Source organism: Cervus elaphus, chromosome 9 (genome assembly GCF_910594005.1).
Source record: "Cervus elaphus chromosome 9, mCerEla1.1, whole genome shotgun sequence".
Classification (NCBI taxonomy): Eukaryota; Metazoa; Chordata; class Mammalia; order Artiodactyla; family Cervidae; genus Cervus; species Cervus elaphus.
This window is the reverse complement of record NC_057823.1, coordinates 22,631,930-22,658,203: the sequence shown is the minus strand read 5'-3', so window position 1 is coordinate 22,658,203 and position 26,274 is coordinate 22,631,930. Positions and strand designations below refer to the sequence as shown.

Here is a 26,274-nt window from a genome sequence, read left to right as displayed (position 1 = left end):
CTGGTTGTCAGGGGCTGGGGAAGGGGTGGGGGTATGACTGACAATAGGGTCCGGGGCTCCTGATGGACTGTTCTGGAATCAGGTGGAGCTGCTGGCACATGGAGCTCCATGTACACATTTGCGAATGCAGTTAAAGCCACTTCACATGCGCCAGCTGCTTGGTGTGTGAGTGATATCTCAACAGGCTGCTTAAAAGAGAAAAATGCCCAGAAGCCACTGTCTCTCATGAGGGTCATAGCCTGTGCGGTGCACACGCGTACTCAGGGTCCAGAAGTCACGTGTGTCTAAACACACTTGTGTGCACGTGTGCCCCGGCAAACCTGGGGCAGGGAAGCCTCGTGATGGCAACTGAGGGCCTCTCTGGTTGAGTCCGTGCTGCTGAAGGGCCCAGGGACTCAGACTCACAGAGGAACGGGGTGCGTTCCGAGATGTGGGCCAGGACGTCCAGAGCACAGATGCCCCCCTGCCCCCTGCCCCCTGTCGGGGCGCACCTTGTACTGCAGCCGGTGCCGCCGTCCCCGCACGTGCATGTCCCTGGCGTTGGGGTCGTTGAAGCTGCACTCACACAGCTTGCAGTGGAAGCGGATCACCCGGCCCTCCTCGTTGCACACCTGAGACACAAGGCTCGGCTGGGCACCACCTGCAACCCCCACGCCCCCCACGCTGCGGGTCTGGGCTCTAAGAGGAGCCTCCTCCCCCAGGGCCTTCCAGGCCAGGCACTGGCTTCCTGTCTGCCCTGTGGTTAATGCTTTCAGAGGAGTGACCTTCACCAGCACACCCTCCCAGCCTGGCCCTTCTTGCCACCACCTCTGCCACCATCGTTCCATCCTTCCTCCCTGCCCCACTACCCTCCCTTCCTGGGACTGCCACCAGGAAGCCTGCCTGGCGTGGCTGTTTTTCAGGGCACAAAACTGAAGGTGCTGAGTGGATTGAACAAAAGCCTGAACTCCAGCACAGAAAAAGTGGCAACATGCACGTGCCTAGAGGCAGGGACTGTGGGCGTGGGGGCAGAGGGCTCAGAACCCGAGCTCCACAAGGAACCGGGTGTCCAGGCAGGTGCCTGGGGGGCACGTGGACTCCAGTACCCAAGGGTCACATGCCTGTGGGTTTCCAGGGCACAGACCCCTCCTGTCACCTTCCTTCCTGCAGGAACTGGGGCTACCCAGGAGCAAGAGACGCCTCTGCCTGTCTCAGACCTCCTTCCAGGACCTGGAGCCCCGCACCAGGGCTCCCAGTGAGGTCCCAGTACGCTGGCTCACTGGGCTATCTGCCCAGGCAGGTGAGCGAGTCTCAAGACATGGCCCCACCAGGCCTAGCCAGGCGCGCAATGGTCATCCAGCTCTTACCTCCTCCACGTAGCCTGGGCCCACCGGCTGCCCCTCACAACTGCTTCCAGAAGCTTCTGCAGAGCCTCCTCGGGCGGACGGCTCCCCAGGCCGCTCGGATCTGGGGGGTGCAGGTTTCCCGTGGAGGGGTCTACAGTCAGTTGCTGGCAGTGCAGGGGGCCCTGGAGGGAAGAACTTCATGACTTGTAGCCTGCTCCAGCCAGAAACCATGGCCAGCTCCTGGCCCACCAGCTGGAAGGGTACAACACAAGGCCACTGGGTCCCCCACCGTCCCTCTCATCCCCTCGTGACATCAGCCTGTGGGGTTCGTGGTCCTGTGAGGACCTCACCCACCAGCTCGGGTCACAACTGGAGAGCAGGGCCCTCACGGTGTTTCATGCCCAGGTGGACGGGTCCACAGGGAGGCCCAGGTTGTAGGCCTCTCACTGAGGACAACCCCCCTCAACTGCACAGTCTGCAGCCCTTAGTTAACAGTGGACACCAGGTGGACCGGGGTCACGTTCACTGACCTTGGTTCATTGAGCCCCAGAAGAGAGGCTTTTTTTTTAATAATGTGTTTTTAAAAATAATTAATTTATTTATGGTTGCACCGGGTCTTTGTTGCTGCCAGGGCTTTTCTTTAGTTGCAGAGAGTGGGGGCTACTCTCTGCTGTGGTGCATGGGTTTCTCATTGGGGTATCCTCTCTTGTTGCAGAGCACAGGCTCTGGAGTGCTGGCTCAGTAGTAGTGGCTCACAGGCTTAGTTGTCCTGTGGAATGTGGGATCTTCCTGGACCAGGGATTGAACCCATGTCTCCAGCATTGTAAAGTGGCAGGTTATTTACCACTGAGCTACTAGGGAAGTCCAGGGAGACATTTCTTTGTCACCAAAACTGCTTTATATCCTCACTATCACATGACTGTTCAAACCTCAGACCTGCTGAGGCTCAAAATAAAATAGCCCCCCATCCCTCAAATGTGGTGGTGGAGAGCGGAGACTGTCCCACGCTGGGGCAGAACCCCGCCTCTCCTGCTCACCAGGCGGCCCAGGGCCAAGAGCTTTGCCACACCTCAGTTCTTCCATCTGTAAAGTGGGACTGATGATAAATCAAAGCATCGTGGAAGGAGGGTCAGGCCCTGCACGTGACGCAGTCAGTGGAGCTCCCGACACGGAAGCCTATGTACCCATGCCACACAGGGCCCTCGGTCACAGCGACAAGATGCCGGGGATGCACACCTGAGGGGAGGCAGGGTTGCGAGGAGCCTGCCTTAACCTCCCGGTGCCCACCTAAGTGATCAGAGCACCTGAGGGGAAGGGGGCTGCATCCAGCACGTGGACCGCGGCCATCCAGGGGCTGCTGCAGGCCCAGGGTGGGGCTCGGGAGTGTGACCAGCACCCTCTGGGTCCCAAGCTCCAGGAGAGGAAATGGAAGCTGCCATCTCACTGCCCACACTTCCCCAGGTGGACCAAAGGTGCCTGGAGGCACTGCCCGGCTGGAATCCGGCAGAGAACCATCAGAGGTCCTGCCTCGCCAGAAGCTACGGCGCACAGTGAACAGGATGGCCAGTCTCTGAAGCTCAGGCTCGCCCAGGGTGGCTGTGAGGCGCAGAGCCGTACCCACACGCGAGGCCTTCGAGGTGGCCGGTCTCCTGGGCGGTGGTGGCCTGCTCGTGGCACACACGCTGGGGCTGGCGGGGGCCACGGGCTTGGCTGAGGCTGCAGGGGCGCTCTCTGCGGTGACGGTGACGGGGGTGGAGGCCGGCTGGCTGGTGCTGGGGGCCTGGGCCAAGCTGGGGTTGGCCGATGCGGGGTCTATGGTGGGGATGGGCTTCCCCAGTTTGGTGTGCAGCTTGAAGACCTGGAACAGACCAGCCCCATCAGGGCCCCTCCCGCCTGACCAACCTTCTCAAGGGCGGGCAGAGCAGCTCGCTGGGCTGGGGAGCTGGCAGCCTGTGCAGTGAGGGGTTCTATCCGGGTCTCCCTGGGACACCGCCCCCACCCCAGCACCCCTTAAATGTCCCAGGGAGGGCCTTCCAAGCTGTCTCCTGCTAGGAGTCAGACACAGGTGGGACCTCAACATAACCTCAAACTTCATACTCCACCACCTGTGCTGCTTTCTGCACACCCACCACCAGCCCAGGGCCAGCCCCACAGCACACGTGGGTGAATGCGCTGAGGGGGCCGGCTGCTCAGAGGTACGCGTGTGCACGCCCACACACAGGTCCACGCTCTGCTGGAACTCATACACACATCCAGAGATACAGATCGCCGAGGACACGGTCATAGCCCCTCCTTGGCCTGACCCCCTCCAAGGCATTTAAGTGCTGAAGCTCCACTGGGCAAGGATGATCTGCACTGATGACCGTCTCAGACACATTCTCGGGCTCCAAGTCTCTGACACTCACAGCTCAAACCTGCCCCCCCACTCCCCCACCCCGGGGCTTCCTGCAGGGCTTCCTGTCCCCAGAAGCAAGTCCCAGCCTGCAAACTGAGCCGTGACACCCGCAGTCCACCTTACCTGGGCCCCAGCTCTCCCCTTGCACCCCGTGACCATCAGGCCAGGGCCCCTTCTCCACACTCCCCTGCTCCTTCCTCTGTGGGGTCACAGAGGGTTTGCGGGTTCACTCAGGCATTCGAGAGCCTGTCCAAGCTGGGCTGGGGGATGAAGCCCATGGTGAGCTGGGGCAAAGGACAGGATGGGCACTCGGGGTGACCCGGCCTGCAGAGGGGGCTGGGGAAGGGCTGGCAAGGCCGTGGTGTGGGGGGCTGGGGGTGGCTCGAGCAAAGGCTCTGAGGCGGGAGGAGCACAGTAGGTGGGCGGGGCAGCTGGAGGGGATTCTGTGGACAGAGCAGGGGCTTTCCCAACCCTCTCACTCCAAACCACACAGGGCAGCACCAAGCAGGCCTCCCGCCAGGAATTCCCCCCTCCTGCCTTCAGCGCACACCCGGAAGGCGAGCGTCATCTACCAGGTTCATGACACCATCTGGGGGAGATTTGCTGATTTCCAAAAACCACCTCTGGGCCAAAAAAAGAGGGCCCAGGGTGGGGGACACTACCTCCTCTCAGGTGGGGTACCCTGTTCACTTCCCCATAAGATGACATACTACAAGCATTTCTAAGGCCATAAGAAAACGCTGATAATAAAATAGTAATAAATATGACAAATGCTGATACTAAATAGCATCAATTAAATCTCGGATGTTCAAATATGAAAACTTACTACTTTAATTTGATTTTTTAACAAATAAGGACCCCCAAATGAACTATATCATTGGATCTCATCAACATACAGACTCTGGTCCGCATAAACACACAAGACACCCTGAGGGCCCAGAGCAGTCTCCTCTTGGGCCGGGCATGGGGTTCAGCTCAATGCCTCTGTCTAGGGGCAGGTGTGACTCTTGTAACTGGGAGGGGGTGCTGGTTCCTGAGGAAGGAGGACACGTGGGCCTGAGGGGAGCTGCCTTTCGTGGATGGCTGTCCCCCTGCCCCCTGTGTCAGTGGACGCCCCTCTGGGTCCTGAGTGGGCCTGGCTCCACGCAGGGTCCTACCTTCTGGTGCTTGGCCCCCCGGATGTGGGCGGCGTAGGCCTCTGCCCCGGTGCAGGACACGGCACAGAGGTCGCAGTGCAGCTGTGCCTGCACCCCCCGCGGGCTGCCGTTGGGCTGGACGCCCATCTTCTGAGCTGCCTCTTTCTTCTTGTGTTTCTGCCCTTCCAGGTGCTCGCGGTACGTCTGCTGGCAGAGAGCGAGGGCGGCCTCATGGGGGTGTGCCCACCCAGCATCATGTCCCCACAGTGCCCAGGGGTCTAATGTCCCCACCCCTGGTGTTCACGGGCCTCCGAGAGGCTTGTGTACCACCTTTTAAAGCCCAGTCAGGACTTCCCTGGTGGTCCAGTGGTTAAGAATGCACCTGCCAATGCAGGGGTCGCGGGTTCAATTGCTGGTCCGGGAAGATGCCACATGTGGCAGAGCAACTAAGCTCATGGGTCACAACTACTCAAGTCCATGTGTCCTAGAGCCTGCGGTCTGCAACAAAGAAGCCACTGCAATGAGGAGCCCTCACACTGCAACTAGAGGATAGCCCTGCTTGCCACACTAGAGAAAAGCCTGCATAGCAATGAAGACCCAGCACAGACAAAATAAATAAAATCTTACAGAAAATAATAAAGTCCAGGCAACAGACCTAGAAGCTCAGACTGAAAAACATAAGGTTTTCTTCCTCTTCTAAAAATCAGTTTCTGAAGCAAGCATCCTCAAAGGACAACATTTAGTTTCAGAGGCTGCTTGAAAAAATATTCCAGCTTTTCAGAATCTGACCTCAGAAGCCAAGCAAGGACACGTGTTACTTGATAGACGTGGGACACACTTCTTTTCAGGGTGCTGCTTCCAATCCGTGAGTCCACACGGGAGGGGACTTCATGAGTCACAGACCCACGGCTCTTGCCCCAAGGCACCTGAGATACCAGACACATGACCGAATGTTCACAGGGCAGCCCTGACTTGTCTGTTGGAAGGGGGCCTGCTAACCCGATGTCCTCTACCCACACCAAGAGTCAATAACCCTCAGAGCAGAAAGGCCTCTGGGAAATACCAAAGGCACTGGTGATCTTGGCTAGTTCTGGGGGCAGGTAAGGAAGCAGGGACAGGAGTGGGGGCGGTGCTCTCAAAACATAGGCATCTGTCTTTACCTAAGCCACAGGACATGCATACACACATGCATGTGCGTGCACATGCACACACGCGCACACACACACACATGTGCACACACTCACACATACAAAAACATACATGATGTAACTGCCTATGGACAGAGATCAGCCTAGAAAGAGATAAACCAAGGTGCCAACGGTAAACTACTTCAGAACACACTTCGTAGTAAAAGCATGTGTTCACAGCTCATGCCATCCCGATGCCCGACTTGGTGGTGGTGGAGGTGGTGACGGCGGCAGACGCGTGAGCCTGCCCAAGTGATGAGCTTGCACAGAGCAAACCACGAGCACGCACACTCGCGTGCAAAGGCACACACGGTGCACTGAGCAGACGGGCTCAAGGCCAACAAACGTCAGCACTGGAGGCTCTGGAGCAGGGCCGGTGGGCCTCCCTGCAGTTTTTCCTACAACCACATGTGAACCCACGGCTATCTCAATAAAAATGCCAACGAAAAAACGCTGCTAACATTAGCAAAAAGCTGGGAATAACAGGAGCTGACATTTCTATGTGCCAGATGCTATGCCGAGTGGTGATGCGCTTGGGCAAACCCAGTCCCATGGGAGACAGGGCTCAGAGAGACCTTGACACCACTCGGGTAATGCTCACGTGCCCACACCCCATCCCATCCCACGTCCGTGGGGAGCATCCCACGCTTGCTCAGTGTGATGCTGTGAAGGGTCTAGAATCACAGAGCAGACCTTATGTTTGACTGGTGACAATAACAAAGAATCCTCATGATGCAAAATTAAAGTCGTGCAAAAAAATAAAGAAGGGAACAGGGAAGGCCGATGTCTCACTAAGGGAGAGTGTCGTGCAGTGGAAAGAAGCACATGGAGCTGGGGTGCCCTGCACTCTGAGAAGGGAAGCACCATGAACAGCTGGGGGTCTTGGCACCAAGGCCCTGCGTGTGGTGGACCTGGCCCTTGACCCTCAGCCAGGAAGTAGGGCTGGAGGAGACAGGCGTGGTTGCCTCCCAAGTCTCTGCAGTCCATGATGGGGAGTCTCTACGGGCCTCCGGGGCAGCTTGACAAGCCCTAGTGTCTGATGACCTCTGCAGGGAGCAAGTTGGGTTACCTGCGATCGTGGCTGGGGAGGGCCTTTGCTTACAGAGCAGTACAGGCCCACTCACATGCACACACGTGTGCTGCAGGCCTGTCTGCATGGCCCTTCCTACACAACCCTGCCTGTACGGCCCTGCAGCAAAGTTCCACTGTGGCCAGCCACATTCTCTGACCCTCATGTCCAGGAGGGGGCACGAGCGCCTCCCCGCTACAGGCAGCCTCAGAGTACAAGACTGCGCTGCTGCGGCCCACACCCAGAGCTGGGCTGGCTCTCACGTCTTCCACAAGAACATCAGGCAGTTTTAAGGCCATGCTGATGCCCACTTGATGATGCAAATTATTAACAAGCCTCTTCTGGGCAGGTAACAACCCTGCCCTCTGGCCAGCTGCAAGGACGAGGAAGGGCTCCCTCACTATGGGGGCAGGGGCTCCCCTGGGCTTCCCTGCAGGGGCCAGAGTGGGGGCCTGACCTGGGGGCCGGCACAGCTGATCTTGCAGATGTCACAGTAGTGAAGCGGGAGCGGCTGGGGGCCGGTCCGGGGTCTTGGCAGCTTGCTGGGAACTGGAAGCTTCTTGGCGATGCTGTTGGCACAGCTGGCACTGGGACTGCCTCCTGGGCCACCCCACTGGGATGACTCCACAGGCTTTGGGGGTGCGGGGGGCTGCTGGGGTGGGGGTGGCGGCGGCGGCGGCTGCATCTGTGGAGTGAGTAACGGTGGGTAGTAAGGACGGGCCACGGAGTAGGAGGACGCGTCATAGCTCGGGTAGCTTGGCCCTAAGAAGGAAGAGAAGAGTGAGGGGGTGAGACGGTTGGTTTTGAGAGAAGGACCACATGTATTTCAGCAGCAAGCAGTGGAGGGGCCTGTGCCCATGTGCCGGCTCACCCGTGTACAGGGCGGAGGCTGCGCTGAAGGATGAGGAGGCCGGCAGGGTGGGAACGGAGGAGGCCATGGGCTGGGCGCTGCTTGCTGGGGCGTAAGTGTAGCTGGAGCAGGCGACGCTGGCTGGCGGCCCTGCCTCGGCGGTGGGCATCTGTGGCAGGGGCTGTGCCTGGCTGTACCCACCGCCCCCGTAGGCTCCTTGGGTCCCTGGAGAGCAAGCATAGCCTCTGCAGAGTCAGCCCTGCAGCCCTGGGTCCCGGGAGTGGACAGCAAGAGCCACACAGGCGATGGTGTTGCTATCTGGCCATGAAGCCCAGGTGTCTGAGAGGTGCTGGAGGCCGAAGCCCCCGGTTCTTCCATCTCTATGTCCTCCATGAAAGCCACCTCCTTCCATCCTGGGAAAGCCTCCTGGGAAACCACTCCCAGCTCTACTTCAGTCTCTCCCCATCTCTCTGCCTCATCTCCCCACCCTCCCTTCGCACCCTCTGGCCCACTGACCTGTGCAGACCTGGGGGCGTATCAAGACAACCCACCCTACTCCTGCACTATGAATCTGGAGTTTGAAATGGGACTTTCCCAGGGTCTCTCCTGTATAAGCAAGGACACTGGCCCCCACCCTGACCCACCTGGCGGGCAGAGCGTGGCCGCGGCTGGGAGCTGAGGCTGGCCGGCCACAGATGGCGGGTACTGTTTGTTCTCATAGCCACTGGTGGCTGTCGACAGTCCGTAGCTGTAACTGTCCTGAGAGAGGGTTTCCACAGGGAACACAGGGCAGGGAGAATGGTGCTCAAGGCGGGGTGAGGCACCCTCCCTCAGCCCCCGCCCCAGGCCCGCATCCATAGGATTCCTGAACTCCGGCCCTGTACCAAAGCTCTATTTTGGGACCTGGGGATGAGGGACCAGGAAGAGGGCCGTGGCCTGCTCCCTCAGAACCTCACATCTGACAGCAAAAGTCCCACAGGACATGGGCTGCCGGGGACGGCTCTTTGGAGGGGCAGTGACAAAGAGGCTGGTATGCAGAGACTCCAGGACAGAGCTCCTGGTCAGGTCAGTAGAGTCCAGAGGCCTTGGTGGGGGTCAGTGTGTAGGCTTGCAGGAGACCCAGAAGGTGGTCAGAGCAGAGACCCAAGAGGGCCAGGAGAGGGGCTGGGTGGGCAGGTGGGTAGGGGCTGTGGTCAGGGGCGGTGGGAAGGATCTGGGGTGGCAGAGAGCAGGGTTGGATTTTGGTTCACAGGGGGATTCCAGCTGTGGGGTGGACCAGGGATGATGTGGAGGCAAGGACGGAAGCACAGAGGCCGGAGGAGGCCCCAGGAACAGGGCAGGAGCTCGGGATGGTGGGTTTGGAGAAGTCCCAGGGAAGCAAAGGGGATATAAGGAGGAAGGAGATGGAGCCAGATGGGTACGAGCTTGGCTGAGCGAGTCAGGAACCAGCTGTGGGTGACAGAGGCTGGGGGGTGGGGGGTGGGCCACATGGAGCATGGGAACACAACTGCCCAATCTGCAGGCCTGGGACTCAGGGTCAGCACCGGGAGGGCCCAGCCAGGAGATGCCCATTCTCCATGTCCTCTATGGACAGGGACGGGAGCATTAGGAGTGGGGACCTGTCCCCGACTGTGTTCTCAAGGAAGGGCCATGCTGGGCAGAGACAAGTGGCTGATACCTGGTAGGAGGGTGCCGTGGTGGCAGCTGGCATAGGCTCCTGGGGTTGGGCGCTATAACCGAGGTCCTGACCGGAGTGGGGCTGGTACCCACTGTATCCTGGCCCAGGGGGCTGGGCGGCCTCGGGAAATGGGATCAGGGCCGGGCCCAGTCCAGGAGCAGGCTGTGTGGACAAGCTGGCTCCAGCAGCGGGGAGGGGAAAAGCTGACGGAGGCGGGACGCTGGAACCACAGATGAACACAACGTTAGATCCTGGCCCAGTCCGTAAGGACCTGCGCTGAACAAAAAAATGCCATTGATACTAGGCACCAGCTCTCTGCGTGCTCCCGGTCCAAGACCTTCCTGGGAACGCTGGCACCATTGGAAGCGCTCTTCACGAGTTAACACGATCTCACAGCAAGCTTGCAAAGTTGGAGCCAGCCTGGTCCCCATTTCCAGGAAAATCATGGAAGGTCAATAAACACTAAACTAAGAATTCTTTACCTACAAGAACCAGCTCTTGTTCATGGTTTGCTCTGCAAGAAGCCGTGTGTGTGTGTGTGTGTGTGTGTGTGTCTGTTTAGTTGTGTCTGATTCTTTGTGACCCCATGGACTGTAACCTACCAGGCTCCTCTGTCCATGGGATTTCCCAGGCAAGAATACTGGAGTGGATAGCCATTCCCTTCTCCAGGGGATCTTCCCGACCCAGGGATCGAACCCACGTCTCCTGCATTGCAAGCAGATTCTTTACCATCTGAGCCACCAGGGAAGCCCAGAGGGGGCCCAGAGCCTAGGCCTCTTATCTACCTCACCTCATCCCACCTTCTGGCCCTTAGAGAAGGCACTGGCTGGCTGGCTGTCAGTCCACCTGCTGGTCTGTCCCCACTGTCTAGATGAGGAACTCTGAGGACAGGTGATAAGTGAGGTACTCTATTTGAACCCAGATCGGTCTGATCCCCGCACCCCTTACTCTGCTAAATATCAGCCAACCCATAGAGAGTGTTTGAATTTAAAAACCCACATATTGGGGAACGGTATCAGCAAAGATTTTAGCCCAATTCCAATAAGAATCACATAAGAAAGTTCCCACGACCCTCCTACATGGTTGGTGGGAATATACACTGGTGCAGTCACTATGGAAAACAGCGTGGACATTCCTTAAAAAATAAAAACAGAAGCAATCTCCTGGCGGCTCAGTGGCTAGAACTCCACACTCTCACTGCCAAGGGCCTGGGTTCAATCCTTGTGTGTGGGTGTGTGTGTTAGTCGTGTCCAACTCTTTGCAACACATTGGACTATAGCCCAGCAGGCTCCTCTGTCCGTGGAATTCTCCAGGTAAGAATACCAGAGTGGGTTGCCATTCCCTTCTCCAGGGGATCTTCCTGACCCAGGGACTGAACCCAGGTCTCCCACATTGCAGGCAGATTCTTTACCATCTGAGCCACCAGGGAAGCCCTGGGTCCAATCCTTGGTTGGGAACTAAAATCCCACAATCTGTGCAATGCAGCCCCAAAATACAAACATAAAAACAAATAAATTTTTAAAAATAGAGCTACCATATAATCCAGCAATCCCACTCCTGGATTTATATCCAGGAAAGACAAAACACTCTAATTAAAAAAGATACATGCACCTCAATGTTCTCAGCAGCACTGTTACAGTTGCCAAGACATGGAAGCAACCTAAGTGTCCATTCACAGATTAATACATAAAGAAGATGTGGTATGTATATATATGCATATATACACACACAATGGAATATTACTCAGTCATAAAAAAGAAATATTGCCATTTGCAACAACATGGATGTACCTAGAGATTATCATACTAAGTGAAGTAAGTCGGACAGAGAAAAACAAGTGTCATAGGATATCATTTATATGTGGAATCTAAAAATAATAAATGAATCTATTCACAAAAGAGAACAAGACACATAGACACAGAAAACTTTACGTTTACCAAAGGGGAGGGGAGTGAGGGATAAACTGGGAGTATGGGATTAACAGATATATACTATTATGTATTAAAATAGAGAGCATGGGGGACTATGTTCACATCTTATTATATCATAATCTATAATGATAGAGAACCTGCAAATACTGAATCGCTTTGCTGTACTCCTGAAACTAACACAACATTGTAGATCAACTACGCTTCAAGTTTTGAAAGAAGAACGTTCCCGCAAACCCCATAGGGGACGAGGCGAGGTGCGTGCCCAGCCTGGGGCCAGGCAGGCCCAGAGCGTGGAGGGACGAAGGCCGGCAGCACTGGTCCGCTAGCGCCTTCACACACCTTCTGGGCCGACACTAGACTCACACATGGCGCCCACAGCGCCACTCCTGCCCGTCAAGCGGCTCACTGTCCAGTGGGAGACCCATGGAGAAGTGGGGACCACACTGGGGGTGTGTTATCCAGGCCATGCTGGGGGCGCTGAGGGTCAAGCAGAGCCCACTGCATTGCCCTGCCAGGACCCTGCCCAGCTCCTGGCCAGCAGCTCCTCATTCCTCCAGGCAAAGGGGTCCTCTCCAAGCACAGACCTGACCAGGTTACCCTCCTGCTCAGATCTTCCCAAGGCCCTCGGCCCCATCCCCGCCCACACCCACTCACTCCCCTCCCCGCCCCTCCTCCAGCCCTCCCTGATCCCTTGGAGGAGAGCAGCGGTATCCTGGAACTCATCACTCTGCCCCCTGTCACCCGCTTCATTCTTCCTCCCAGCATTGCCTGATGCAATCCTTCCACCACCACTTCTACCACCGTGAAGCCCCAGGAACTGCAGTGGGTCTCAGGCCATGTCCCAGCACCACAGTGGCACCTGGCACATGGCAGGCACTCAGGAAATATTAGCATGGGGAATGGTGGACGGAGCAGCCCGACAGGTAGTGTCCTGGCCCTCGGTGCCGGGGCCTTCTCCCCACGTCCTGATACGGTCTCCCTTTATGTGTGTGTGTCTGTGTGCTAATCTCTCTCTCTTTTGACTCATCTATTCGGCTGTGCTAGGTCTTAGTTGCAGCACACGGGATCTTCGACCTTCACTGTGGCACGCAGGTTATCTTTTAGTCGCAGCATGTGGGATCTAGTTCCCTGACCAGGGATCAAACCCGGGCCCCCTGCATTGGGAGCATGGAGTCTTAGCCATTGGACCAGCAGGGAGGTCCCCTAATCTCCTCCTCTTATAAGGACACCAGGCATATTGGATCAGGGCCATCCTAATAGCTCATTTATAGCTTCCCTGGTGGTTCAGTGGTAAAGAACACGCCTGCTGATGCAGGAGACACACGTTCGATCCCTGGGTCAAAAGATCCAGGGAAGATCCCCTGGAGAAGGAAGTGGCAACCTGCTCCAGTATTCTTGCCTGGGAAATCCCATGGACAGAGGGGCCTGGAGGGCTACAGTCCATAAGGTCACAGAGTTGGACACGACCAAGCACACACACACAATACCTCACTTTACTGTAATTATCTCTTCAAAAACCCTATCTTCTACAGTCACATTCTTTAGTTAGGACTGAAGGCCTGATGCCCCAAACCTAACGGCCAAATATGAATTTTATGTGACGCAAGTCAGCCCACACCAGCTGCTTCAGGTCATTATTGTAACAAAACTCAAATGATATGAAAATCTTCATTACACAAGCATCATTCATACTGAAAAGAAAACACCTAACTTAAAGTTTACAGAATATATAATCATTTATGAATTAGTATGGTTCTATTTCAGACACCCAAACATCACCAGCCCATCACCAGACACACTCAGTAGTAACCTATGATGATTTGAAAACCATAAACCAGTGTAACTTTTTTTCTTGCTCATTAGAAAGGTATATTTGTTGAGGTATGTGGGACAGGACATATGGTATCTAATTTTTGCCAGCTTGGTCTATAATGTTGAAATGTTAGGACATGGCATGCCAGCTTCCATTTGTACATTTGCCCTGGGCCTCTCAAACCATAAAGGCTATTCATTTGTTTGACTATATCACAATTCATTTGCCTATTTTACTATTGGACGGTACCTATATTATGTATCAGTTAGCTATTGAAGAGTTAAAAATTACCCCCAATAAATGTCAGTTGGTGCAGCCACTATGGAAAACAGTTTGAAGGCTCCTCAAAAAATTAAAAACAGAACTAACATATGATCCAACAATTTCATTTCTGGGTAATTTTCTGAAGTAAACAAAAACACTCATTTGAAAAGATTATACACCTCAATGTTCGCTGCAGCATTACTTACAATAACCAAGATATGGAATTGACCTAAGTGTCCATGGATAGATGAATAGATAAAGAAGATATATGTATCTTTATCCACTCATCTAGCAACAGACACTTAAGTACACACACAGGTATGTGTGTGCACAACAGAATATTACTCAGCCATAAAAAAGAATGAAATCTTGCTATTTGTGACAACAGAGTATTATGCTGAGTGAAATAAGTCAGAGAAAGACAAACAACACATGATCCCATTTACATGAAGAATCTATAAAACAGATGAATAAACATGACAAAACAGAAGCAGACTCATAGATACAGAGAACAAACTGGTGGTAGCCAGAAGGGAGGCAGGACAGGAAGATGAGTGAAACAGGTAAGGGAGGTGAAGAGGAAGAAACTACCAGTCCTTAAATAAGCCACAGGATTGTAATATGCAGCATGGGGAATATAGTCAATAATACTGCTATAAAGATATATTTAATATTATTTATTATTTAATACTATAGTTAACATTATTATTTATTAATATAGGTGTATTTATAAATAAATAGTTGATAAACTTGCATGGTGGCAGATGATAACTAGACTTTATCCTGGTGACCATTCCATGATGCATAAAAATATATCAAATCTCTACGTTACATACCTGAAACTAACAGATTATTATAAGTGATTATACTTCAATTTAGGAAACTACCCCCAGTGATGTGGCTCCAAACAATAGTTTACCGTCTTCACAGTTTCTGTGGGTCAGAATTTGGGGGTTGTGTGTGTGGGCTCTGACTCAGGGTCTTCATGAAGTTGCCAATAAGAAGTCAGCTCGGGCAGCGTCGCCTGAAGGCCCGACTGCGGTAGTGGGACCTGCTTCCAGGGTGGCTCCTTCACGTGCTGGGCAAGTTGGTGATTTCCCAGTGCTGCTTGGGTGTTCTTACAACATGGCTACCTGCTTCCCCCAGAATGAGAGAGGGGGGAAGGACCAGGTGGAAGCTCTCCTTGTTATGACACAGCTTCAGACATCGCATGGCATGACTTCCGCCACATTCTGTGTTAGAAGTGAACCACTGAGGGACTCCCCTGGTGGTCCAGAGGTTAAGACTCCGGGCTTCCAATGCAGGAGACGTGGGTTTGATCCCTGGTCAGAGAACTAAAGCGGCTTCCCAGGTGGCGCTCATGGTAAAGAACCTGCCTGCCAATGCAGGAGACATAAGAGACGTGGGTTTCATCCCTGAATTGGGAAGATCCCCTGGAGGAGGGTATGGAAACCCACTCCAGTATTCTTGCCTGGAGAATCCCATGGGCAGATGAGCCCGGAAGGCCCAGTTCATAGGGACACAAAGAGCTGGACATGACTGAAGCAACTTAGCATGCATGTGCACAAAGAACTAGATCCCATATGCCTGGTGGCATGGCCAAGAAATTAAAAAAAAAAAAAAAGAAGTGAACCACTGAATCCACCCCACCCTCAAGGGGAGAGGATTAGGCCCCAACTTCTGAAGGAAGGAGTAAGCTTACTTATATGTTGAATATGAGAACTTATAGAAAAAATTTTATTATCTTTTTAAAGATCTGTGTTATATTTTTAAATTTTTGGCCACATAATGAGACATGCTGGATCTTATTCCCCAACCAGGGGTTGATCCTGCTCCCCCTGCACCCCCTGCAGTGGAGTCTTTAGCCACTGGACCCCTCAGGGAAGTCCCTATGGCCATGTGTTAAACCACCACATACTATTTGCAATTTTCTACCATCACCTGTGTTCTGTGCATGTTCTATATATGTCTTCTTGTGCCAGCTTCCCCTCAAGGCTTGTTGTTGTGCTGCTAGGGTCCCATACCACCAGCTCCAACCAGGGCACGGTTGAGGGCAACGGGGCAAGGGCGCCTGCTTCAGCTCCACCAGGACTTGTCGGGAGCTGGGGCCACCTTCTCCTGACTCAGTCACATGGGACAGTGCATGGGACAGGGGTGGTCCCAGCCCAAACCGGCAAGGAAAACAGAAGGCATGGACTTCAGGAGGATGATAAAAGGCCATGCCGTTGAAGCCACCCAGAAGGCTCACCAAGGTGGTCTGAGCTGTCCAAGCTGCAAGGACAGAACTGGAGCTCTCTGGGCCGAGCCCTGCTGCCTCTGCTGGGGAAGAGGCCATCAGCTGCACACTGCTTCCTTCTTCTTTTTAAAAGATTTATTTTTTTAGCTGCCCTAGGTCTTAGTGGCAGCGCAAGGGCTTTCTCTTGTTGAAGCGCACAGGCTTAGTAGTTACGGCACACGGGCTTAGTTGCCCCGAGGCAGATAGGATCTTTGTTCCCCGATCAGGGATGGAGCCCACGTCCCCTGCATGGGAAGGCGGATTCTCAATCCCTGGACCACCAGGGGAGTCCCAAGCTTCCCAGCATGCAAGGGCCCCCACCTTCGTCCAGTGGGGTCTCCCCTCCCAGCCCTGAAGCCCAGCGCACCAAGTGGTGCCAGCTGAGGAGGCAGAGGCAAGTGTCTCCCGGATGGAAGGGTGAGTCTCCTTTAGCTGAGGGCCCCAGCGAGGAAGCCGAGACAACTTTGGGTGCTCTTCACTGGCTGCTGCAGTGACCCAGCTCAGGTTAAAAGCTGTGTCTCCGTCCAGTGGGGGCCTCATGCAGGGAACCACTGAGGTGGGCGGTTGTTGAACTTGTTCATGCCTGCTCCATTTAGGGCAGGCTTTATCGCTCCTGGTCCTGCTGACACTGTGACCCCCATCTCTCTGTAGGGGACCGTCCTGGGCACTTCGGGCTTTGGAACAGCATCCTTGGCCTCCACCCACTCAGTGCCGGGAGCGCCCACAGTCATGACAACCAGAGATACTCCCAAACACCATCTGAGAGCTACTGGTCTAGGACATGCCCGATCCCAGGGTACCAGCTCTGAGACCCAGGCCGCGGATAGGCGGCGTCACATGCTCAATTACGCCTGGTCCAGACCCTGCTCCAGAAGGACCCCTGGGACGCTGCGGGCTGCTGTCTGACTGGGGATCAGGCTCGAGACAGCATGTCTGCGGGCATAAACTGAGAACTCAAGACACGTTTTGGTTGTGTACAACCCCGAGTAGTGATGATCACACACCCTGAGGTTTGAAGATTGATTCCCAGGTGGCGCTAATGGTAAAGAACTCGCATGCCAATGCAGGAGACATAGAAGACATGGGTTTGATCCCTGGATCGGGAAGATCCGTTGGAGGAGGAAATGGCAACCCACTGCAGTATTGTTGCCTGGAGAATCCTATGGACAGAGGAGACTGGTGAGCTACAGTCCATGGGTTCGCAGAAGAGTTGGACGTGACTGAAACGACTTAGCACAGGCTAAACCAAAGTCAAGGACAAGAGGAGCGTCTGCCCACAGATGGCCTTGATGTAACTCAGTGCTGGGAGACCTCAGGTGTTCCTGTGTCCTGCAGGGTGCTCCCATCAGGTTTATTATGAAGGCAGGCAAAGGTCACAGCTGTGAGAAGGCCAGTTGGCTGTGAGATGCATAGGGTTGAGTATACATCAGCTTTGAGGTTTGTTTTTTGGCTGTGCTGGAGCTTAGTTGCAGCACTTGGGATCTTCAGTTGCAGCATGTGGGATCTAGTTCCCTAACCAGGAATTGAACCTGGACCCCTTGCATTGGGAGCGAATTCTTAGCCACTGGACCCCAGGGGAGTCCCAGCTCTGAGTTTTATTTGGGATGGTGAAACACCCTTGACCTTACCAGAGGTCACTCTCCCATCTGCTCAGATGACAGGAGGAAGCACCTCTCCTGAGGGAATAGCTGAGATGCTGGGGGAGGGGCAGGGGAGATGGAAACAGGCTGTCTGGGAGAAGGATGGGTGTGCCGACAGCCGGGCAGGTGGCGGGAGCCTCCCCCTCCAACCCCGGACCTGAAAGGCCTGACTATGGAGGTTTCTGGGGTTCCAGAGAGGGGCTCAGATGCAGCCCCCAGGCTGAGAGCAAGGCCTGGCACACATGTGGGGATGGGAGATGAGCACGGAGGTTGGCAGAACAGCCCTGCGTGTGGAGGCATGGAGGAGCTGTGGGTGACAGGAGACTGGGCAGTGGGCTCAGGGATGCCAGGCAGAATATGGAAGTCACCCAAGTTTCTTAGGACGAGATCTGTCCTGTTTCAGGGCGCTAATGGGGTGCTATGCTCTGAATTGTGCCCTCCCCTAAGTTCACATGAAGCCCTAACCCCAATGTGACTTGTTTGGAGACACAGTCCTTACAGAATTACATGAAGCTATAAGGGTGGGGTCCTCATCCTGTGAGGCTGGGATTCTTATGAGAAGACACGCTGGGGATGCCTCACAGAGGGAAGACCACACAAGGACATGGGAAGAAGGCAGCCCTCTGTGGGCCAAGGAGAGAGGCCTTGGGAGGAACCAACCCTGCCGGCACCTTGGTCTTGAACATGCAGCTTCCAGACTGTGAGAAATATATGTGTTGTTTAGGCCGCCCAGTCTGTGGTGCTCTGTTGTGATGGCCCGAGCGGACTAGACAGGCAGTGAGGGCTGTGGACGGCAGAAGTTGAGGGTCCTTAGAGGACCTGACACACATGGGCCTCAACCAGCCTGGTGGAAGTGGGGAGAAGACGCATGAGACTTCAGGCCTCCTGCACAAAATCTGGCCAAGCTGGTTCCTGGTAGTCAAGAGCTTTGCAAACACCCAAATGGGGGCTTGCCAAGCAGTCAAGTAAATAAACGTTTGGTGACAGTGATCAGAGCAGTAGCTGTGACCCCAAAGGGAACACTGGGTCCACCACATGCTGAGTCACTGCTCACCAACGGCACAAAGGTGTCCATGGTCTGGGAGGATCACGTGTGACCTGGCATTTCTTTAGCTGAGCAAGCTCTGTGAGGAAGCAGAGCACAGATGCCCTGGAGCTATGGGGCGGGGGTTGTGGGTGAGGTGTGTGCAGGTCCTATGGTCTCACACCCTTCTCAGGAGTGGCATGGTGGCGCCCCAACTAGACCATTAAAGAGAAAAGGAAAGGATTTAAAGCAAGGCTTGGACAATGTGGCCACACCTGCCCACTGCCTGCTTTTGTACAGCCCATGAGCAGAGAATGGATTTTGCATTTTTAAGTGGTTGGAGAGGGTTAAGAGAGTACGATTTCATGACACCTGAAAAGTATACGAAATTCACATCAGTGTCAAAATATAAAAGTTTTGATGGCCCACAGCCACATCCACTTGTTTACATCGCGTCTTCAGCTGCTTCCACCCTATGGTGGCAGAGCTCTGTAGTGGTGACACGTATAGTACAGTCTGCTGCTGTGGGCTGAATGTCTGTGTCTCCGCAAAATTGTTATGCTGAACCCCCTTCCCCTGAATATGATGTTAGGAGGTGGGGCCTTTGGGAGGTAATTTAGCATTAGATGACGTCATGAGGGTGGGGCCCCTGAGATGGGATCAGTGTCCTTATAAAAGTCATAGGATGAAAGTGAATCAGACAGAGGAGAAATATCAAATGACATCCCTTATATGTGGAATCTCAAAAGAAATAATACAAATGGACTTACTTACAAAATAGAAAAAGACTCACAGACTGAGAGAATGAATTTATGGGAATTTATGGTTGGTGGGGGGAAGAATGGGGGAAAAGGATAGTTAGGGAATTTGGGATGGGCACGTACACACTGCTATGTTTAAAATGGATAACCAACAAGGACCTATGTATAGCACAGGGAACTCTGCTCAATGTTACATGGCAGCCTGGATGGGAGGGGAGTTTGGGGGAGAATTAATACATGTATATGTATGGCTGAGTCCCGTATCTGTTCAACTGAAACTATTACAACAATGTTAATCAGCTACACCCCAATACAAAATAAAAAGTTTAAAAAAAAAAGTCACAGGACGGCTTCCTCCACCCTCTGCGCTCCTCTATGTGAGACAAACAGAAGTCAGTGTCTGCAACCCAGAGAGGGTTCTCAGCACAGCCCAGCCCTGTCTGTGCCCTGATGGCAGACCTCCAGCCATGGGAACTGAGAGGAATAAACTGTTATTTACAAGTCATCCAGTCTGTGTTTGATCACAGCAGGCTGAACTAAGACACCCACAGAGTGGAAAATATTTACCCTCTGACCCTTTACAGACAAGGTTTGCTGAGCCCTGGCTTAAAATAGCCATCACTGGGATTTCCCTGGTGGTCCAGTGCTTAAAAGACTTCAAGCTTCCAACGAATGGGGTGTGGGTTCAATCCCTGGTTGGGGAACTAAGATCTCACGTGCCAAGTGGCTCAGCCAAAACAAAACAGCTATCCACTACTTTGCTCTTCACCCCGTGGGCTGCGCTGGGCTGGGTCAGTGGCAGGCAGCTCTGCTCCTGGAGAGCAGGCCCTGCAACAAGGCCCTCCTCCCTGTGGCATCTCCTCCTCCAGTGGGCTAGTCTGGGGTCCCCCATGTTGCAGCAGGATACCCCCGAGAATGGACAGGATGTGGGCAAAGGCTCTGAAGGTCTAGGCTTAGAATCAGATTAGCAGCTCAAACAGATGCTCCATCATGACACCACAGAGTGGGAACTTATAAACAGAAATTGCTCAGTTCTGGAGACTAGGGAGTCTGAGACCAAGGCACCAGCAGATCCAGTGTCTGCTGAGAGCCGGAGTCCTGGTTCAGAGATGACCACCTTCTTGCAGTGTCGTCACATGGCACAAGGGGTGAGAGGGCTCTCTGGGGTCCCTTTAAAAGGGCACTAATCCTATTCATGAGGCACTTCACCCTCATGACTTTATCACCCCTCAAAAGGCACCACTTCCTAACACCATCAACTTAGGGGTTAGGTATCAATATATAAATTTAAGGGGGGACATAAACCTTCCACATATGCACATATGGTGGTATCACTTCCACTGCAATCTATGGGCCAAGGAGAGGCATGAGGAAGCCTGGCTCCAGGGCCAGGGAAATAGATGTACTTTCCCAATGGGAAGAATCCAAGGTCCCAGTGGAAAGGACGTAAGAAGGAATTCTCTCCTGATGGCTCAGTGGTAAAGAATCTACCTGCCAATGCAGGAGACTCAAGTTTTATCCCTGAGTCAGGAAGATCACCTGGAGAAAGAAATGGCAATCTACTCCAGTCTTCTTGCCTGGGAAATCCCATTGACAGAGGAGACTGGCAGGCTACCGTTCATGGGGTCACAGAGGCAGACACGACTTAGCAACTAAACCAATACCATAAGAAGGAAAGACATAAATGACAGGGGTGTTTTGGCCACAGATCTACCCCATGGAGGTTTTAGGCGCTGGGAGTGCCAAAAAACAGCTCATGGGAAAGCCTCCACAGGCTTGGCCCGTATGGTTGTCAAAACCTAGGTAATCTAGATCGGCGTTCTCTCCTGGGGTGATCCTGCCCCCAGGGGACACAGGGTGATAGTGGGGACATTTGTGGTTACTTTGGGGGGCTCCTGGCATTGATAAGCGGGGGCCAGGGATGCTGCTCAACACCCCACAGTGCCCAGGATGGCCCCATAGGGAAAGTCTGGCCTGGACGTCAGCAGGGCTGCTGCTGAAGAGATTCAGGTCTGCAAGGTCGGGGTGCCCAGGGGTGGAGGATTAGAGTCTAACGTCTGGGGGGAGCCGCAGATAAGTCAGCAGTGCAGGCTGTCACTCCCGCCCAAGCTCCTTGCCCCAAGTCTGAAGGGGTAGTCCCCACACCTCTTCTCTAGCTCCCCTTGGTGAGAGGTCAATTTCTAATTTTTTTGGCCATGATACGTGGCATGCAGTTCCCCAATCAGGGATCAAACCCACATCCCCTGCAGTGGAAGTGTGGAGTCTTAACTGCTTGGCCAGACAAGGGAAGTCCCGAGAGGTCAGTTTCTAATAGCCTTTTTCAGGATCCTTTTAAGAATGAGATGAAAGCTGTGACTTCCTACCCTCTCAGATGCCCTGGACATGGCACAGTTCTGCCTGTAATTACCTGGGGCTTCACAGGCCCAGGTAATTTGGAAGGACACTGCTCTCCCACATGGGAGAGCAAAAAGCATGTGTTGAGGGTAAAAGGCAAAGTTTATTTGGCCTTGCGTGACATGGCATATTCCCTTCTCTCAGAGCGGGGTTGGGGAGAGGAATGTAACCAATCCTCTTTTCAAGGGCAAGACCGCCCCCTGCTGTCAGTCACCTCAAGATGAAAACTGCACAGGAACAAATGAGATGTGCCCTGAGAGCAAGGTGGAAGGAAGCGGATGAGGACCCAAGGGCTCTTCGTGAGGACTGAAGGCCAGGGACCACGGAAAAGCTGACAGGGTTTCAAGCTTAGGAACTGAGAGGAGCGCTGCAACCTAGGGGCAGGGACAGGAGCCACACCGCCTGGTTTCCAACCCTGTCGCTGCTCACTGCGGGGCCTTGAGCAAGTCACTTAGTCTTTGCTGACCTCAGTTTACTCACCTGTAGAATGGAACGCATACCTTTTGGGAGGGTGTGACAAACAAAAACTCACGTGCTATAGTGCCTTGCACCGGAGCTCACAAGGCCTCCCAAGGTGGCCAGCTCTTCCCATTTTAAGCAATACTAGAAATTTCTGAAAAGTCTCCCAACTTTACAGTACTGGCTCCAAATTTAAATATTTAGTTTGTGCTCAGTCATGTCTGATTCTTTGTGACTCCACAGACTGTAGCCTGCCAGGCTCCTCTGTCCACAGAATTTTCCAGGCAAGAAGAATACTGGAGTGGGTTGCCATTTCCTACTCCAATTCAAATATAGCAAGCTAAAAAACCCCACTGCACACGCCCAAGAGAGCAGGTGTGAGAATCCAGCATGGTCTGCAGGAGATTCCTGAGCAAGAGCAGAGCACTGGGAGTGAGTGCTGGGGAATGAAGAGTCACGAACTGACCCCAGGTGAAGCCTCCCCCAAGCCAGGGGCCCCGGCTGCTGCTGCTGCTCATCTGCTGCTCACAGGGAGGGTGTACCACTGCAACACCGCACTCAGGACACGTCCTCACTGTGACGAGGACCCAGCGGCTGCCGCCTGCCCTGCCCTGCCCTGCCCGGGAAGGGGGAGCTGAGGCAGGAAGCTGGGGCACGCACCGGCACCTGTGGGCTCAGGAAGAGCAAGGCTGAAGCACGTCTGAGTGACACAGACTCAAAGTCCTCGCTGGCGTCGTCTATGGGTCCCAGGTAAATATCCTCTGATGGCTTTCTGGTCTGAATTCTGTTTTGGGGAGTCAGGTTTTTTTTGGTGACTAAACATCTAGATAAGATTTTTAAAACTTGTTTTATTATTCTTATTGTATTTATTTCTAATTTTTGCCTGTGTCACATGGCATGTGGGATCTTAATTCCTGGACCAGGGATCAAACTGGAGCACCCTGCACTGGAAGCAAGGAGTCATAAGATTTTAGAATGGAGAGACCCATGGATGTCACTTTGTTCAGTGAGTCACCGAGCTGATTGTGACATGGAGGGGATACATCTGGGGAGGCTACGTTTCCCAACCCAGGGGTCTCTCCCATGGGACACACTCTGGTTGCTCCCATAAGGCCAACCATGAAGGACATGTCGGACCTCGAGCACAGACCTCACTTCAGAAGGGCACACACCTGAGGGAGCTACGGAAAGGTGGTGAAATGTCCCAGAGACCGTCGGGAGGAATGACAGGTCATTCTAGGTTTGCTGTAACAACTATCTCTGCTGCAGACTGCTTTCAAAGAATCGTTCTCAGTGAGAACACACACAAGATCAAAAACATGCAGAGTTTGGGGCAGAAAAAAATCAAGTGGAAAAAAAGATTTTCCTGGAATCACAATGGTGAGAAACCTCACACAATAATTTCTTTTAAAATCACGGACTTCCCACCTATTGTATAGCACATTGAACTTCTGCTCAATGTTATGTGCCAGCCTGGATGGGAGAGGAGTTGGGGGGAGAAAGGATATACATGTATATGTATGGCTGAGTCCCTTCGCTATTCACCTTAAAGTACGACATTGTTAATCAGCTATATTCCAATACATAATGTTTTAGGTGTTTAAATAAAAAAATAAAATCACGGGCTTCCCTGGTGGTCCCATGGTTAAGAGTCCACCTTCTAATGCAAGGGCTGTGGGTTTGATCCCTGGTCATGAAGCTCAGATCAAAAAAACCAAAACATAAAACAGAAGTTAACAGTTTACTATTATAACAGTATTTGTTACAATACTGTAACAAATTCAATAAAGACTTTACAAAATGGTCCACATCAAAAAAAAAAAAAAAAAATTCATGGACTCTTCCCTCCAGGGCAGAGCTCTTCACTCACTCATTTATTAGCCCTGCTCCTAACACTCCCCCTGCCCACCCAGTGGCTTAAACTAAACTAGACTGAGGGGTTAAACCTGAGTGCGGGACAGTTCGACACCTCAGCCTAGATGATCACTAACTCTGCAGGGCTATGGGGAGAAAACCCTGGCTTCGGCATCCTGACCCAGGTCAGCTCCCCTGAAATGTCTGTGACTCCTCACATGGGTGAGGAACATTCAGGGGTTAGGGTTAGGGTAAGGCTAACATGCTCACTCAAGACATCCAGCAGGGAGGAGGTTTTCAGATGTTTTATTGGCAACGAGATCACATCTGTTACTTTGTGTGTACATGCATACATACACACCCAGAGAGAGGACCTCGTTTGGCACTTCGGTTGACAAGGGTTTTATGTCAAAACATGACATACCTTACATTTATACCCGTAACAATTCTGATTTTTTCTAATGATTTTTTTTTTCACTATGAAAGCTATATGCATTCTCCATATGAAATGCCCATTTCAGATCCAGGGATGCCCAGTAAACACCCTGGAAAGAGATCTGATGAACTAAATCCTTGGGCTCTTAGGAGAGGATGGAGAATTTCATTCCTCTGCTCCCGTCTGCAACCTTCTTTGAAATGTAGTCAGGAGACCCCAGCTCCCCGTCAGGGCCAGCCTGAGCCTCCTCACAGAGTCACAGGATGGCTGGACATTCCCGAGGCAGGGGTTTGAGACCGCTGACAGGAGCTTCCTAAGCCTCAAGAGTGAGCCACATTGTTTGGCAGTGAAACTCCAAGAATCCTCTTCTGTTCTTCTGAAAAGGAATGTAGTTCTCACGTGGAGGGTGGCTGCATGGTTAGCGCTGTGGGTCAGATGCTTAGGAACTCCGTCTTGTTGATACGTGCTGGTTAAGCTAAACAGAAAGCGTTATGTACACACACACACACCGCCCCCTCCCCAAAAGCAGTATAGGTCAACCAGGATCAGAGTGGCTGCGCCTCTTTACTGCAACGAACCAAACCATTAAAAGGCTGCTCTGGGCACAGCGAGGGCTCATTCGTGGTTCCAGCCCTCTCCTGCTGTTTCAAGGGGCAGAAGAACCTCCACAGCTATGTTGGTGTTGGTCTAGCGCATGTGCCTCCTGTATCAACACAGGGAGCAGCCACTAGACAGCCAATCTGAGTTCCTCATGAGCAAATACAACATATGTTGAACCACCAACCCTGGATCCAACCAATGACATTCAAAATTTAAAAGAAGCCAATGGCTTTTTAAAACATTCATTCCAAGAGTCTGAGAAGTTATAGGTCATTCTGCTCCCCATCAAGGAGAGAATCTCAGTCTATGGGACTGATTTTTCAAACTACAAAGTGCTGCAGAACCAAAGCAAGAGATTTCTCAAATCTTGTTGTTTAGTCTCTAAGTCATGTCTGACTCTTCTGCAATCCCATGGACTGTACTCTGCCAGGCTACTCTGTCCATGGGATTTCCTAGGCGAGAATACTGGAATGGGTTGCCATTTCCTTCTCCAGGGGATGTTCCCGACCCAGAGATTGAACCTGCGTCTCCCACGTTGGCAGGCAGATTCTTTACCACTGAGCCACCATGGAAGCCTTCTCAATTCTTAGTCAACAGTTAATTGTAAAAGGCAAGTGAACAGTGATGTGCCATAAATGCAACTTACCTCTGGGGGGAGAAAACTGCCCAAAGCAGCAAAATATCTACCAAAAAAAAAGAAGTCCCATTCCCCAAAATATTTACAAATTAAGTTTCTAATTTAAAAAGGTCTAGCAACCTTACAAAAATCCTCTAACACAAGTGTAAGAGGAAAGGACAGGCAGAGGTCAGTTCCCGGCTGATGGCAGATGCCTCAGTACAAGGCACAGAACAAGAAACAATTAGTCAAGCAGTGAGACCCCGGGTGGTACCAAAAGCTTTTCCTACCAAGATTCTACAATACGCTATGACCAAAGAGCACCCTTCAGATTTAAGGCATCACAGACATACAAAAAACAAAAGAAACAAGAAAAAATCTCTGTGCTTTGTCAAAGCTTCCTAATTCTGTTTTGAATTAGACAGCGTTCCTCACCTTAGATGAATAAGCTATCTGAAGAGCTCAGAGCCGTGATGAAAACAAAAACTGGTGTTAACTTTTAATACACAGAGACACACATAAACCCAGAACTTTTTTTTTTTTCAGAACTTTCTTAAATAACTAAAA

General features: G+C 52.8%; 1 protein-coding gene across 5 annotated transcripts in view; it reads right to left on the bottom strand.

The window, feature by feature from the left end:
* Positions 1-26,274, bottom strand: part of ZFR2 (zinc finger RNA binding protein 2) — a 49,823-nt gene that overhangs the window by 17,836 nt on the left and 5,713 nt on the right. For 3 of the 5 annotated variants that reach the window (XM_043911970.1, XM_043911973.1, XM_043911972.1), the window contains exons 2-9: positions 9,641-9,860; positions 8,607-8,721; positions 7,984-8,187; positions 7,570-7,874; positions 4,878-5,063; positions 2,943-3,183; positions 1,347-1,507; positions 492-611 (exon numbers count right to left, since the gene is read on the bottom strand). In XM_043911970.1, coding sequence (XP_043767905.1) covers positions 492-611; positions 1,347-1,507; positions 2,943-3,183; positions 4,878-5,063; positions 7,570-7,874; positions 7,984-8,187; positions 8,607-8,721; positions 9,641-9,860 — 1,552 coding nt within the window. The remainder of the gene's footprint in view (positions 1-491; positions 612-1,346; positions 1,508-2,942; positions 3,184-4,877; positions 5,064-7,569; positions 7,875-7,983; positions 8,188-8,606; positions 8,722-9,640; positions 9,861-26,274) is intronic. The other 2 variants (XM_043911971.1, XM_043911974.1) reach the window with 1 other exon arrangement.